A 14,540-nucleotide genomic window follows, 5' to 3' on the forward strand; every position below is an offset into this window, starting at 1 on the left:
GTTATCCACTCACTGCTGTGCATAGATGTAGCATCTCATGCCACTGCCAGTGCAGAATATTACATTGAGTTCATGTATTTTCATAAGCTTGTCTTGCCAAAAGTCGTTTAAATTGACTGCATAACAACAGCAAAGCTAAGTAGATGTGCCGTCACACTCCTCCGACTCGACTTCGCAACAAAACGAGAGGTGTATTTTTGGCAGACCAGTTGGACAGACCCACCTGAAATTGCAGCAGACAAAAAGTTTAGTGTTTCTTACTTAATACCGTATTGTTATTTCCATAAATAGATAATGCATACTTTTGAGGGCAAAACAAGAATGTTTTGTTTCAAATGTTGTAAAATATAATTCAATATATCTTGATGCCAAATCTGGAATGCAGTGACAGAGCAATGCATTCCCTTGTGGTTATATGTTTCCAGGTTTCACTTCTACTGTATAGCCACAAAAACCTTTTGCAACAAAATTTACATACAAAAGAATGAAGCAAGTTTAATTTAAATATAACATCATATTGTTTTGCTTTACACTCTGAAAACAAGCATCACAAATCTCAAGTATGCAATCGATCCGAAGAAGATCCGTACTTCCCATAGTACTTACTTCCCATAGCTAGTACTTCCCATAATTTGCATGGGGGTACAAGCACCGCTGAAGGAACCTGCATAGACACTAGCTCCAGATTCCCCTCTAGGTATTATTGTATGAAACTGTATGGTTTGAGGGTCTGGAAAAAAAAAATAAAAAAGGCGTCGTCGATATGGACTTCGAGTTTGCGGTTAGCAGTAAAAAGTCCAGAAAATCAGATGGCGAACGCTATAAACATCCAGATTTTCAGACTTTTATTACGATAGCAATTATATAGACAGTCTCGGCTAGTTTTTGCCATCGCCACCGCCAACATTCACGTATATATATATATATATATATATATACACATACACACACACACAAACACACGAAGGCTGGTCCACCAGCCGAAACTGTTAGGATTAAACAAATATTTTAATGTTTTGTTTCCTATACTGTACTATTCTCGATATATATATATATATACACACAAACACACACACACACACACACACACACACACACACACACACACACACACACACACACACACACACACGGAAGGATGCGCAAGCCTCCTTTTTCTGTGAAGCAAACGTCTCCTTTCCGGCTGAGCTCGTCCGCGCACACGCTTACCCCACCAGTGAACAAGGGAAAGGAGGCTTATGGTTGCCGCACTATGATCAGCGAGCACCTTGTGCTCCCACAGCAGGCAGGAGCTTCTATGGGCTGTGCTCTCAGCATGAAAAAACGGTGCCAAAAGTCTACCTGGAGCGGCTGTGTTTTTTTGCACCAGCGTTTTGTAGAGTTATGTGAGATTGAATATAAATGAGTTGACTGCCAGCCTCACTTCATATATCAACACCATTACTATACACGAGCCTTGTGGTCGTCTACTGTGGCCGTGCCACAGGAAATTTGATTACATAGCAAGTGCACGTTTACTACAATTAATATTGCTCCTAAAAATGCTAGCCTTTCTTCTTAAAACATTCAAATATGTTACTACCTCATTCAGTGCTTAACCTTTTTGGCGGAACTGTCACTTTTTTAATACATTGGCTCTATGGGGAACTTGTCTGTGCTACAGATAAGTGCAGGACATCAGGCATGTGTGGAATTTGGGGCGTTCGAAAAATCGGACGTCGACTGTAATACAGAGATTATTTCAAGTACTGCTACAATGCATTGCCCATGCATTGTGCTGCCTAGCTTATTCTTGAAGAGCTAGAAATGCATGCAAGATTTGCATCAATTGTGCCTTTGCAGGGAGGATTGGCATCCATCACTAGAGGCCAACCATTGTCAGTGGTCCACGGTTCGCAGATCACCTTACGGCATACACATGGTAGGGCCTGCTGGCTGCACTCGCACCCACATGTCTACCCTGTCAAGTACCCTGATGGGAGGGGCAGCTCACACCAGCAGCAGGTGGGCTTTTCACTTAGGGAAGCTTCTGTACTAAAAAAATACTGTAAGCTAGACGTGTGTGAATAGCAAAATTTTGAGTGCAAATTTGAATATTCAAGTAGAAGTGTGAATCTAATCGAATATGTTTAGAATATTTCTAGCATATTCCTTTAATACTTGACAACAAAATTGCCGAAAAAAAGTTAGAGGATTCTCCCAAGCATATTCTTATGAGAAAACAACATGGAAGTATTTTATTTTTTTTTGGGGGGGGGGGGGGGGTGATAAAGCGCTGGCGGCGTGGTGTTTCATAGTTGTCTTATAGGCAATGCAGAGGTCAAATTGTACTTATGTACTTGATGTAGTGCAACAACCAAAGTGTTTACTTGTGAAAGGCAAAGATGCTATGTCCTCAACCCTTTCTCCTCTTTCAATTTCTGTTGATGCCCAACTGATAGTATGGTGGACAAGGGTGTGTCCTCACTTTGAGTCTTGAGTTTCGATCTGCCTCGTAGGCGTCAATATAGCACATCTTAAATTTTGGATGCTAAAAATTTTTGGCGTCTGATTTTTTGAACTTCCTGCCCAGATTTCAGATCCAAAGGAGCATTGAGCCCCCACCTCTGCCCCATTTATCATCTCCATGTTGGAACCAGCATTTTCTCAAGTCAATACATTTGCAACTGTAGCAGAGCCTAAAAGGCAACTTTGTCGCAAGAGAAAAGTGTGATGATGTGAAGCATATTGAAGTTTGAAAGGGTCAGTTATAATTGGACGTTGATTGCATTCGTCTTCAAAAAGTTCGAACGTAGTTGAGATTGAAAAGCAGCTTTGCCACAATGCAATATTGTGATGAGGGGAAGTATATTGGAAATTTTAAGGGATCACTTGTAGTTTGACATTGCATTTGTCTGGTTAAGTCAACCATGGAGCTTGACAGACGCTTTGCCGCAATACGAGTGTGTAAGCGAATGAAGCGTATTGAAAATCGGAGAGGGTCACTTGCAATTGGACATTGACTGTATTTGTCCTTTGGAAGTTGGAATTGTTTCGAATAGTAAATTTCCACTTGAAATCGAATCGAATAGCAAGCGCTATTAGAAAAATATTCGAAATTTTGAAAATTCAGTCACCGCTACTGTAAACATAAAATGGCATCGTGAGCACTGGCTGCACTAAGGAATCAATATGAGGGTAATGTGTGTGTTCATTTAACCTTCATAAGGGGTTCTTGCGGCAGTGTGCAGTTTCCCTGGATGGGTGTATTTGTGGCATAGCATTCCTTCACTACAGTGAAGCCACATTTACAGAGGCTCACATGGGAGTAATATTGTTTATTGCTTTGTTTCGAATGCTTCAAACTTTACAGTAACTTGAATTTAAATTAAAGCGAATTAGCAAATTCAAATACTGTGATACTCGCTCGAATATTTGAAGTGCTCAAACATTCACACAAACCTATTCTGGCAGCCTTTTTCTCACCTGATCATGCTGAGCTTTAGAGTGTTGCAGTCATTTGTTTATCCCAGTGCCACTGTGATGCCCAGCACTAAACACGTGTGCATTGTGGAGGTGCAAACATGTGATCTGTATTGCTGCATATTACGTAATCTGGATTCTCTGTTTGTCACTACAACGCAATGACACATGTGATCTGGCATGCCAATATGGTAGCAGCGGCTGAGCAACAGAGTGAAGTTTTCTAACTGAAGTAGTTCTAGAAACATTGGGCCAGACGGTGGAGTCATTGTACTTGGCAACAACCTACCGTATTTACTCGATTCTACCGCGCCCTCGATTGTAACGCGCACCCGATTTCCACCGCGGAAAAAAAAAAAAAAAAAAAAAAAAAACCTAAGACATCGATTGCAACGCGCACCCATTTTTCTCGCTGGCCCGCACGATCACACCACTCGAAAAAACGACTCCTTTCGGGAGCGTCTTCCAATTAAATATGAGGTACGGGCGAAGCTTGTGCCCATCTGACGTGTAACAGAGCATTGCCGTCACTGTAGTTTTACCGTGGACCGATGTCAGCACGCGAACTTGCTTCGCCCCCTTCTTCTCGACGGTTGTGGTGCCAGGCATGTCGAAGTAAAGAGGCGTCTGATCGGCAATCCTGATTTGCCCAAGCAGGTAGCCGTTGTTGCGCCGCAAGTTTAGGACGAACCTCTGAAAACTGTGAAGCTTTTCATCGTACACCTCCACAAAACTTTTCGCATATGCATGTTCCCCTTCGGAAGGAAAAGCCTTTCCTCTTCATAAAGTTAGTTAGCCAGCACCTGCTCGCTTTAAACTGGCTCCGCATTTGACCTTTTTCTAAGACTAATTGCACAGCCCGCACTTGGAGCAGTTCTGTCGTCACGGGCCGCTGTGCCGCTCGCTGCTCACGCACATACTCGCCGAGCAGCTCTTTAATTTGCGGAAACTGACCCTGCTGTGGTCCACTGAAGCCTTTGAGTGAAGCTTTGCTGTCGACAATCTTCTGCTTTTGTTTCCGCCGGTCCCGCACGCACGTTTTGGGAACTCCGAACGACCGCGATGCGGCCCGATTTCCGTCCGTTTCTGCACACGCGATGACTTTTCTTTTAAAAGCGGCATCGTGGTGCACTCGAGTTTTTGGAGTCGGCCTTTCCACGCCGTCGATGCTAATGCACTACTAGATGACGAACTCCTCAGCACACGTACGAAGTGCCGCACATGGGAAACACATAGGCAGAAATGGCGGACGCGCCATGCCGATGCACGTAGGGGGCGGCCATTTTGGACTTGCCGATGGCAATAGATTGGCCGTAACTTTTTCGTTCGTACTCGATTCTAACGCGCATGCAATTTATGAACTCGCTTAACCGGAAAAAAGGTGCGCGTTAGATTCGAGTAATTACGGTATCTTGGCAGTGAAACAGAGGCTACAGAAGTGAAGCTTCCATATATTCGTGTTGCTCTGCAAATAGTACAGCAGGTTGCAGTGGATTTTAGCTTTGATTGCTCACATAGTTAACATGCTTAAGAAAACGATACATGAAATATGGCAATAGGAGAAACATTTTGAATCTTCAGTGTACATTATAGTGTTACATTATGAGTATACTTTTCTTGGGGAACTAAACTGTACATTTGTGGCTTTACACTTGACCCACTCACATCATGGATGTTATGTTTACATAAAAAAATGGGTGTGCTTAAAGGTGATGCTAAGAAATTGAAAGAAAAGGAAGACATTCTTGCTTCTTGCAAAGTGAACTACAGTAGAATCTCGATAATACAATTACGGCTGCTGGAATTTCGCGATGATACTAATTTTAAGGTTACTGCGGATGGACTACGTTACAGTACACTCTCACTAAACGGAACCTGAAGGGACTGGGAAAACATGTTCCATTTAACACGAGTTCCGTTTACTGAGAGGTGAACATGAGTGCAGAGTACAAGCCTGAAACCAAGCATTGGAAAAGCAGCAGTTCCGTTTAACATATTTCTGTTTACTGAGAGTGTACTGTATATAAAATATGCCGTGATTCGGTGTTATACGAATGGTTTCTCTAGCCACTGTGGATGATATGAACGCACAATTGACCGCTGCACGCGAGTGGCACAACACTGCTTGTCTGTGGGAGGAAGGCCCGTTCACATTTGGCCTCGAAGGGAGCAAATGCTCAAAACTAGTTGGAATTTTCCTCACTTTCCCATCGCAAAAGTGGCCGGAAGACTTTGCCACGAGGCTGATGCGAAAAAATTGATCCAAGACCAATTTTGCCGCTGCGCGATAGCGGCGGCTGCCTGCCGCAGCATAAAATGACAAGTGAAGAAAGCACATTCGCTTTTGGCATCATCTATAGCTTAACAAGATGACGAGTCATGGGCAGTAGACAAGTGCTGCTAGATTACGTTCCCTCATTGCTCGCCACGCGAGCGATATCGGGCGATTACTGCAACTTGCGCCGTGGTCGTGAACAACGTTTGATATGTTGGCAGTGGACTTCGCACTGCAGGCCTGAGCAGAGAGGGAGCGCAATCTAGCAGCGCGTATCTACCGGCCATAACTCGTTACTTTTCTTTTTTTGGCAACAGATGTCGCTGAAAGCGAATGTGTTTCCTTTTGCTGTCCGTTGATGGTGCTGTAGGCAACCACTACAGAGCCTAAGTCATCCGTTCGCGTGTTCCCTTTCATAAAGGACGACAGTGTACCACAGAGCAAGAATTCTTGAGGAGGCAGAACTGCGCTCACTTGGGCGCCCTGAAAATGTCATGAAATCGGGTACGACACTTACGCGCCTTCTGTCGTGAAACTCCGCTAGCGGAACAGAAAAAGCGCACGCGCCTCTCTCACCGCTCTCACATTCAAAGCCACTCCCCGTTCGCGCTTCACGTTCAACTGGGTGTGTTTGTGTGCATCCTCGGCGCCTGCAAATTTTGACACGACAGTGTTAAAAAGCTCATTTTGCAGAAAGGCCAGCGCCGTTGGTTTTGATAGAAATATCAGCGTTATTCATGACCGTGAAATGGAGAAAGGGGCAAATGTCTTACGCAAGCACCGTGGCATGCAGTTGTTCGACCAACAACACTGCTGGAAGCTGCTTCACAAAAAAAAAAAACAACTACATGAATGTCATGCAGTGTCGTGTAACATGACAAACGAAAGGGACCCACGCACATGCAAAACTTTCAATTAATTTTTAATGTACAGATGAGGTTGCTTGAAAAAGGTTTTTGGCATCTTATTCAGAATCTTTGCACAATGAGAAACAAAAACAACAAAAAACGTTGCTCTGATCGAAACCATTATTTCTCAAAAGTCAGTCTTTTGATAGCTTTGATAGCTTCTTTTTCTCTTGGGCCCCTTTCTGCTTGTTTCTTGCTTCGTTTGCACAGTGTTGTCTCATGCGCATTCCCACGTAGTAGTGAAAAATTTTCACGACAGCGTCATTTTTTGTGCGTGGCATGAAAATGTGAGGTCGAAGTTTTGAACATGATTAACAGTTCCCCAAAAAACGTCATAGTAGTCCATGTTTTTGGAGGAGAAATCTTCTGCACAGCGAATCATCTCGTAGAGCCACGTGTTTGAATGAGCTAACCCACCTCTTCATTTGCAGATTGTCAGAGATACTTGTGGAAACGTCGGTGTCGCAGCAGAAAGGGACTTTCTGCTGCGACACCGACAGCGGAGTAAGACAGCGGAGTAAGACTCCGACAGCGGAGTAAGATACAGCGGAGTAAGATAAGGCAGGAGTGCCGACTCCGCCACAGCCCCACTATTTCGCACGGGACACATCGTGCAACGTGGACACAGTGGGCTAACTCATTCCTTTGCTTTCCTCCTCCACTGCTCTTCCTCCTCATGCTTGCTTTCTCCTCTCTCGGCACATATCACAACGCGTAGCGCCACCTGTATAGCTGCGCTAATGAGAGCTTGCACGAACTGGCGGAAACCAGTGGCAACGTCGGCAGGGAGCGGCGAGGGCGGAGAAAACCATTTGCTCGGCTGCCTCAGTTTGACAACCAAATGAAACGTATATATGTATACTCCTAAAGAAATACGACATAAAAACATCGCACTGCTTTTTTTAAACATATGCGAAACACTGTTACAGATCTTTAGACAAAGCAGACGAAACATTCTGTTGAAAAAGTACGGCAGAGCACACGTACGCTTTTTTTTTTCACGCCTGGACGCCAGAGCGGCAGTGTTGGCCATACATTTTTGTGTTACACCCTTGGTTTAGTATGTCTTGAATGTGCTCATTTATGTTCGAAGGGACAGGATATCTTCGTATTTCTGTGTGAAGATGCGGGGTAACTGGACAGAGCGCAATGAAGTGTTATGTTCCCAGATGCAAGTCTGGTTATGGCAAAGGGTGGGAGAAAATTTCGCTTTTCGCGTCCCCATCTGATCCGCTGCTACTAGATCAGTAGTGTCAAAAAGTACCCGTGAGTATGCGACCCCTGAAATCAAAGGACAAAATATTTGCTCGACACTTCGAGAAGCACCTCATGTTTAATAGGTACTTCAGCGAACACAAAGGAAACGTAAAGACGTAAAGAAAGTGCCTTGACTTCGAAAGGGAGCGATTCGTTCCATCTTTGGGATAAGCGTGGCTCAACTCAATGACACTGAATGTCAGGAGGAACCAACAGATACCGGTGCCGAAGAGTAAGAAGACATCCATTTGTCTACAACCGCATACAGAGTAGGCGCCTTTCTTTGTCCAGATAATGAAAACAACTCAGCCTTGCCTACGAGAGGACTCCGTCAGTTGGTCGCCTGGCAAGGATTTAAAGTAAAACCACAGCTTGAGTGTGCCTTCCAGCGAACACTGTGCGGCAGAAACCGGCGCAAGCAGCTCTACTGCTATAAGCGATAACAGAGACTCTCTGTGCCCAGATCGAAGCTCACTTTTCGCAATGTTACCTCATGTATTAAGTTTAAGTATATATTCTGTTTATGTACGTGGTAGTTGCATTGTATAATTCTGTGTGGTCCATGTTAAAAATGTCAGGCATTTGCCTGTTTTGAATAAAAGAAGTAATACGAAACACTTGGGTTATTTCCTCTCATAACGTCGATCCGCGAACTGCCATAGTCACGCTCTTTACAGGAAAAATTTGTAGCAGACGTAAGGCTTGCGCGGAGCAGACGACAAAACAGATAGGCAAGCAGACCCATGAACACGGCCAAGCACACGTTCGTGCCGTTCGCAACGACGGACGGAGCCCTTGCCCGTGGCTCTGCTCGAGGGCAGCGCCTCTTTTCCGCTGTTTTCCTTGGGGAGCCTTCATGTGCGCACGTCCTAGCTTTCCTTCATGTGGCTTCCTAGCTTTCCTTCATTCGTAGCGCCACCTGGCAGACGAACCGCAAAGCATGAAGCGGCGTTGCAAGATGTGTCCCTTTCAGACAAGCGGAGTTAGTGCTCCTCTCTTGTCTTACTCCGTGGTTTTCATCTTTCTTTACAGAAATCCTGTGATGTAATACAAGGTGGCATCGACGACTTCAGAGCTTGTTTGGCTATCCTGGACAACATCATCTGTTTCAACAAGTCCATCTAACTTGGCCTTTATCTGTCCAAAGTGCGAGGGGTCACTGTCAGCTTTCTGGAAGATCTTGCGGAACTCTGAAAGGTCGAGGGCAGGCTTTTCTTCAATAACTTTGCAGTTCCCGAACCTCAGTGGTTTGAGTGAGCAAGCTGTAGAGAGAAACCATGTGGTACAATTGCAGGAATATTGGCATGTCTGGATGGTCATTGTCATAGGCTGCCTGTCTTTCCTTGCCTAAGAATTTCTCAAGGGGATCCTGGTTGAATTTCGTCATTAGGATGTATTTGTAAGCGCACTTGCTTAGCAGGTACTCGGTTAGCGCGAACGTAGAAAACATTGTGACACGGAGGCCTTCCACAGTTGTTGGTGTGAGAAACATTTCTTTCATGATCGCACCCGACTGGAGCTCCCGTTCCCAGTCATCCAGCCACTGAATTCAGTTTCTGATCACAATGAGTTTTCGGCTACCGTATCGCACCCCTTCTGTTGGATGCAGTTGATTCATGGAGTCAAAAAGATTGTTCATTCTTTCAGTGAACGCGATTGTTCCTGCAGCTTCTTGGGCATTCAAAACTTTTTGGTCAGCATAGAACTTGATACCAAAGCTCATAGACCCACTGAAGACTTGTGATGCCAGCTTAACGCGCATGAGCTTCCTTTTTAACGGGTATATGTGGTGCTCAGTTATTATTGGGCAAACCTTCAGGCCTCCTGTGTTCTTGCAGTCTTCCTTGTACACGGCCGTGTACAGATTCCATTTCACCAACTGCCTGTTCACCTTGAGAATACGCTGTTTAAGCAATCTGTTCCTGATGCACTTGAATAGATGAAATACATCGGAAAAGGCGAACACCTTGCGTTCCTCATTTACGGGATGCTAAAACAAATTTTTCGCTTCACCAAGCTTCTCGCTGACACTCAAGTGCGTCCACATCTTTCTGTTTGTTGCCGCTCCATCATAGACAATTCCATCAACTAGTGCACCAGCACTTTCAAGCATGAGGATCGCCTGGAGGACCAACTGGCTAAGTACTGTCGGTCTAGTACTTTCATTTGATGCAAATACACCGATCGGTTGCACGTTACTGACCCCAAAAGGCCAAAACATGAACACCAGTGCATGATTTGCGAGCTTGAAACAATGCTCATCTCCTTCACCTCAGTTCACGAGACCCGTGTAGGTTAGAGTTTTCAAGCTCATACTTTTCCGCTCTCTTACCGAAATTTCGTCGAAGAGAAGCATGCGTGTCTCTCAAGGTCAGTTATGGAAGCCAGCTTTCCTTTTAATGCTTCAAAAAACTCTGCATCAAAGCCACATTGCATCCTATCTATGGCACGATACTTTCTGATGGTTTTCACACTGGGCAGAGGTAGAATGTTGTTTTCGCGAAGAAACAGGTTGCCTGATGACATCCGAATGTGCAAAAGAAGCCACTCAAAAACAAAAATTTTTTAAGGGCAGGCAGCATTGAAATAACTTTTTCCTCAAAACCAGCATGTCTTATTTAATTTACCCAGCTATTTACAGTGCAAAATATTGAATATTTATTTATTGGGAGGTAATCTTTGTCAAAAATTGCATTAAAAGTGCTAGCCACGCCAGCTGTGATAAGTGACTAATGGGTGGCTTTATTCAGTAAAGCTTTGATATTTGTGGAACTGATAGCTAGAGCTATGCAGTGAACTAGAATAAATATTATGCAGTGAATATCAAGGAAGTAATGCTAAAAAAACAAAAAAACCGGAGAAAAAGAGCTAATTTAGACTGAACCTGTTGAAGAATTCAGCTGTGAACGGAAAAATATTCGATGGATTTCTTTTATTCTAGTTCACTGCACAGATATATATGTTGTAAATCATTGTGCAAAATTTCAGTTCAAAGTATACGCTGAGAAATACGTTATGAAAGTTTGCGTCGCAACATTTGGTGCAAATTGTTATTTTCAGAAAAACGTAAACAAAGATTTCCGAGCTTGTAAAAAGGGTCACAATCTTTGCATGCAGGCCTAAAATGCACAATATTCGTAGCTCGGCCCTTCTGCGGAAGCATTATTGTCTCCTTTTGTTTGGGTGGCTGTTCGTCTTTTCTTCCTGGCCTGTTTTGTCCCATCCGCTTGCACAATATTCGTAGCTGGGCCCTTCTGCGGAAGCATTATTGTCTCCTTTTGTTCGGGTGGCTGCTCGTCTTTTCTTCCTGGCCTGTTTTGTCCCATCCGCTGACTTGCGTTTAGCATTCTGCATGCGCAGGTGATCCCTGGCGATGCAAGCTTTCGTCGTGTGGTTCCTGGCTTTATGCCAGCTTGCCTCATGATATCTAGGGTGCTTACACTGCCATTATTAAAGTGTGCCACAGCATCATGCAAGGCAAAAATTACTGTAGGCAAGCTTACGTAAACTTTTTTGGGTGCCCGCTGCCATATTAGACCATTGCACTCATTAGCATTTCGAGTCGTTTTATGAAGGCACTTCGTTAGAAGTTCATCAAAGCACAGATCACTGCAGACAGTTTTAACTTTGTTGAGCACATCATTTGGAAGTCCTCCTTTGTGTACATATTTCCCTTGGCCGAGTGTTTCGATTCTTTGGTATCCGCACCAGCTTTTCGGTCCGAGTGGACACAGGCCATGTCTCGGCTGCTTGTCAGTAGAGCTGCAATGAAAAAAGACTTGCAAGGGTAGCCTTTTTCATTGCAGAAAGGTTCCCTACATTAGCCCTTATGGCGATGCCTTAATAGTTTTGCAGGCGGTCAATGAGGGCATCAGTGAGCTTTCCCATACCATCGAGTCCACGTACTGTCTTCTTCAGTTTTCTGAGGCGGCAGCCAACACGCTTCTGGACATGCCCAATACATTCCAGTTTCTGCACACTGTTCTTCCTATACATGTCTGACAGCGGCATAGCTCTTGGAATCACCATCGCCGTAGTACTGCAGGTACTTCAAATCTCTTTTGCCTTTCGACCTTTCAAATATTCGGTATAGACCAACCGTCTCCATACTGCCAGCACTTCCTTCATGGTTTGCTTGACAGGAAGTGTAGTTTACCTTCCATTCCTGGTACGAAGCACTATCTTGCCTCAACTTACTTTTGGTTTTACAAGACTTACGCGAACTAGAAAAGGGCTCAACATCAATAACCTTTCCCTTGTCAACAGAAATCATAGACACACAACTGTTCAAAGACGAATGGCCACGCTTCTGCCACGTGCCATCACCTGAAACACCACACTCGGCACTTCCCACAACACGACAAACTTCCACAGCAGCATCAGTCATCGACTTCGACGCCACTTCTCCTGCCGCTGCAGAAAGCCAAGCTGACAATTTGTCGTAGGCGGAGTGACGTGGAGGAGCAGGCATGTTCATCACTTTGGGAAAAGTTTTCGCACCAGCGTGCCCTTCTCCTAATTGGTGCATCACGTAAACCAGACGTAAATTGTTCTCATTGGCACGACCCACCTTTCTCGACGTATGAAATGGGCGCTTGAACCCACAGTCCGTACACACGACCGCACAAGCCGAGCATATCCCTTGGTGAGAGCCTTCCTCGAGCTTCTGTGGTGTGTTCTTGCATTCGGAACATGCCAGCGATGAAAACACTGAAGAAAAAATACCAATGTCCATTATCCTGTTCTCTTGGAGTGCAGAATTCTCTAGTGGAGCCTGGTACGCCTTGTTTATGTCCCCAAGCTTATGGTGACCCGCTACTACCTGCAGCGGACGATCACCGCGGGTTCACGCTTAGCGAGCCACAGGGCCGCTACTCCGTTTACTCGCGTGTAGCGGACCGCTCCGCGCGCGCTCAACTAATAAGGCGTTTAGCGCGGCGCGGCAAATAGACAGTGTTCTAATGCAAAAGTACACAACACTTTATTGCCTCTGGCGGCACCCCAAACAACAGTACAACGTCCGCTCCCGAGACGCGGGTAGCAAAGGCATCCGCACGCGGACGTTCACAATAAGAGGGAAACCACGAGCATGTCGCAGCTGGCAATGGCGAGCTTTGACACGCCGGTCGGGAAAAGGCCCCTCGCGGCTATGCTGCGCACTCTCACGATGGCCAATGGGCCTGGTCGCGAGTGTTAGGGCAAACGTCGTACGCGTAGGCCTACGGCAAGTGCAGCTCGTTGTGGTACAACCACTTCAAGCACTAGGCACCGCTCTGGGCTTAGCGTACGCTACCGAAGCTAGCACTCAAGTTAACACACCTGCCGAGGTGCCCAAGGCCACCCCGGGCAGGTTACAGTCCGGCGATTCCCAAAGGGGACGCGGACGAAGGGAAACACGTGCTTACCCGGCGCCGTCCACGGAGAAGAGAGCGCTCCCTCGGCGCACGCGTACCGCGTGCCGTGCCCGCACGTGGCGCCACCTATCGCCACGTGGTGTTAACAGAGCAGGAAAGCAAAAGGGTGTGGCTGTGTGGCGGAATGCCCGCGAAATGGTCGCAGGCGCGCCTCAGATCCCCACATCCTCCTCTCCTTAATTCACCCTATATACTGGTCTGCAAAGGCAGCCGGTCGTCGCCCATGCATGCAGAGGCGTCATGCAATGGGCAACAGCTAGCCTCAGCCTCACTCTGCAACTGCTGCTGAAGAAAAAAAATAAAACAGCACAAGAATACACTTCAGAAATACAATGGCTCCGCGGAAGAGGGGTAATGGGAGTTCATGATGCTCACGCAAGAGCGCGTTCACGGCTCGGAGGGGCAGCGTCACGTAATGTTTGACTTGAGTGACTGCGTGGATGCGAGAGTTCGAGGGGAGGGTTCTCGTTGAGGCCTTCATGCGAGGAACGGGCTCACCTTCGTCTCGTCGATGTTGACGACAGCCCTGCGAGTCCGACGAACGCCGCCTCGGTGGAGGTTCGGATGGACCTCGCTGTGACAGCCAGCCCTTCTGCTGGAATAATGGTCGCCAAATCCATTGGCTGCGAGGCGTCCTGCGGCGTCGGTCGAGTCGTGCACAGCGTCTGCGACAGCTGGCCTCGTGCAGGAGCCGCGTGCAGGTCTCCGAGCACCTCCAGAGTCCAAAGTGGTGTAGGGGTCGGTGACTTCCTAAGTTGTCGCCACACGCACACACACACGCACACACACCTCCAATGGTCGGGTCTCTCCAAACGCGCACCGCAAGGGAAGCGTAGAGTGTCATTTGTCGCTCTCCCCACGCTAAAGCACCAATTCACAATCCCCCCTCCAGCGAGAAGAAAAAAAAGAAAACACGAAAAAAAACATCAAGTAAACAACAATACTCAAATGACAATCAGCAGCAGTAACTGGGCGGAACAGACTTCTTTGCAAGCACTGGCTGTAAAGAAGTTAGCTAACTGAGACTAGACAGTATAAATGAGGGCCTTCGGTTGCGGAAATAAGCCCGCCGTCCGGCGCGAAATCACTAAGGTGACCGCTTCCTCAGATTATACCGGTGCGTGGTCCGAATGCGGTCCGCCGCGCCAGGTGTGCGCCGTTGCTTGCGCGAAGAGCCACTGGGCGCTGGCGCAGGCTCATCAGACCTTGACGCAAAGGTTTTCA

The 14,540-nt window shown here is 46.3% G+C and overlaps 1 protein-coding gene across 2 annotated transcripts in view; it reads left to right on the forward strand.

Moving 5' to 3' along the window:
- Positions 1-14,540, forward strand: part of rt (Protein O-mannosyltransferase rt) — a 157,951-nt gene that overhangs the window by 46,035 nt on the left and 97,376 nt on the right. For both annotated transcript variants that reach the window (XM_037414190.2, XM_075878896.1), the window contains exon 9: positions 1,843-2,004. In XM_037414190.2, the coding sequence (XP_037270087.2) occupies positions 1,843-2,004 (162 nt within the window). The remainder of the gene's footprint in view (positions 1-1,842; positions 2,005-14,540) is intronic.

This window comes from Rhipicephalus microplus, chromosome X (genome assembly GCF_043290135.1).
Source record: "Rhipicephalus microplus isolate Deutch F79 chromosome X, USDA_Rmic, whole genome shotgun sequence".
NCBI lineage: Eukaryota > Metazoa > Arthropoda > Arachnida > Ixodida > Ixodidae > Rhipicephalus > Rhipicephalus microplus.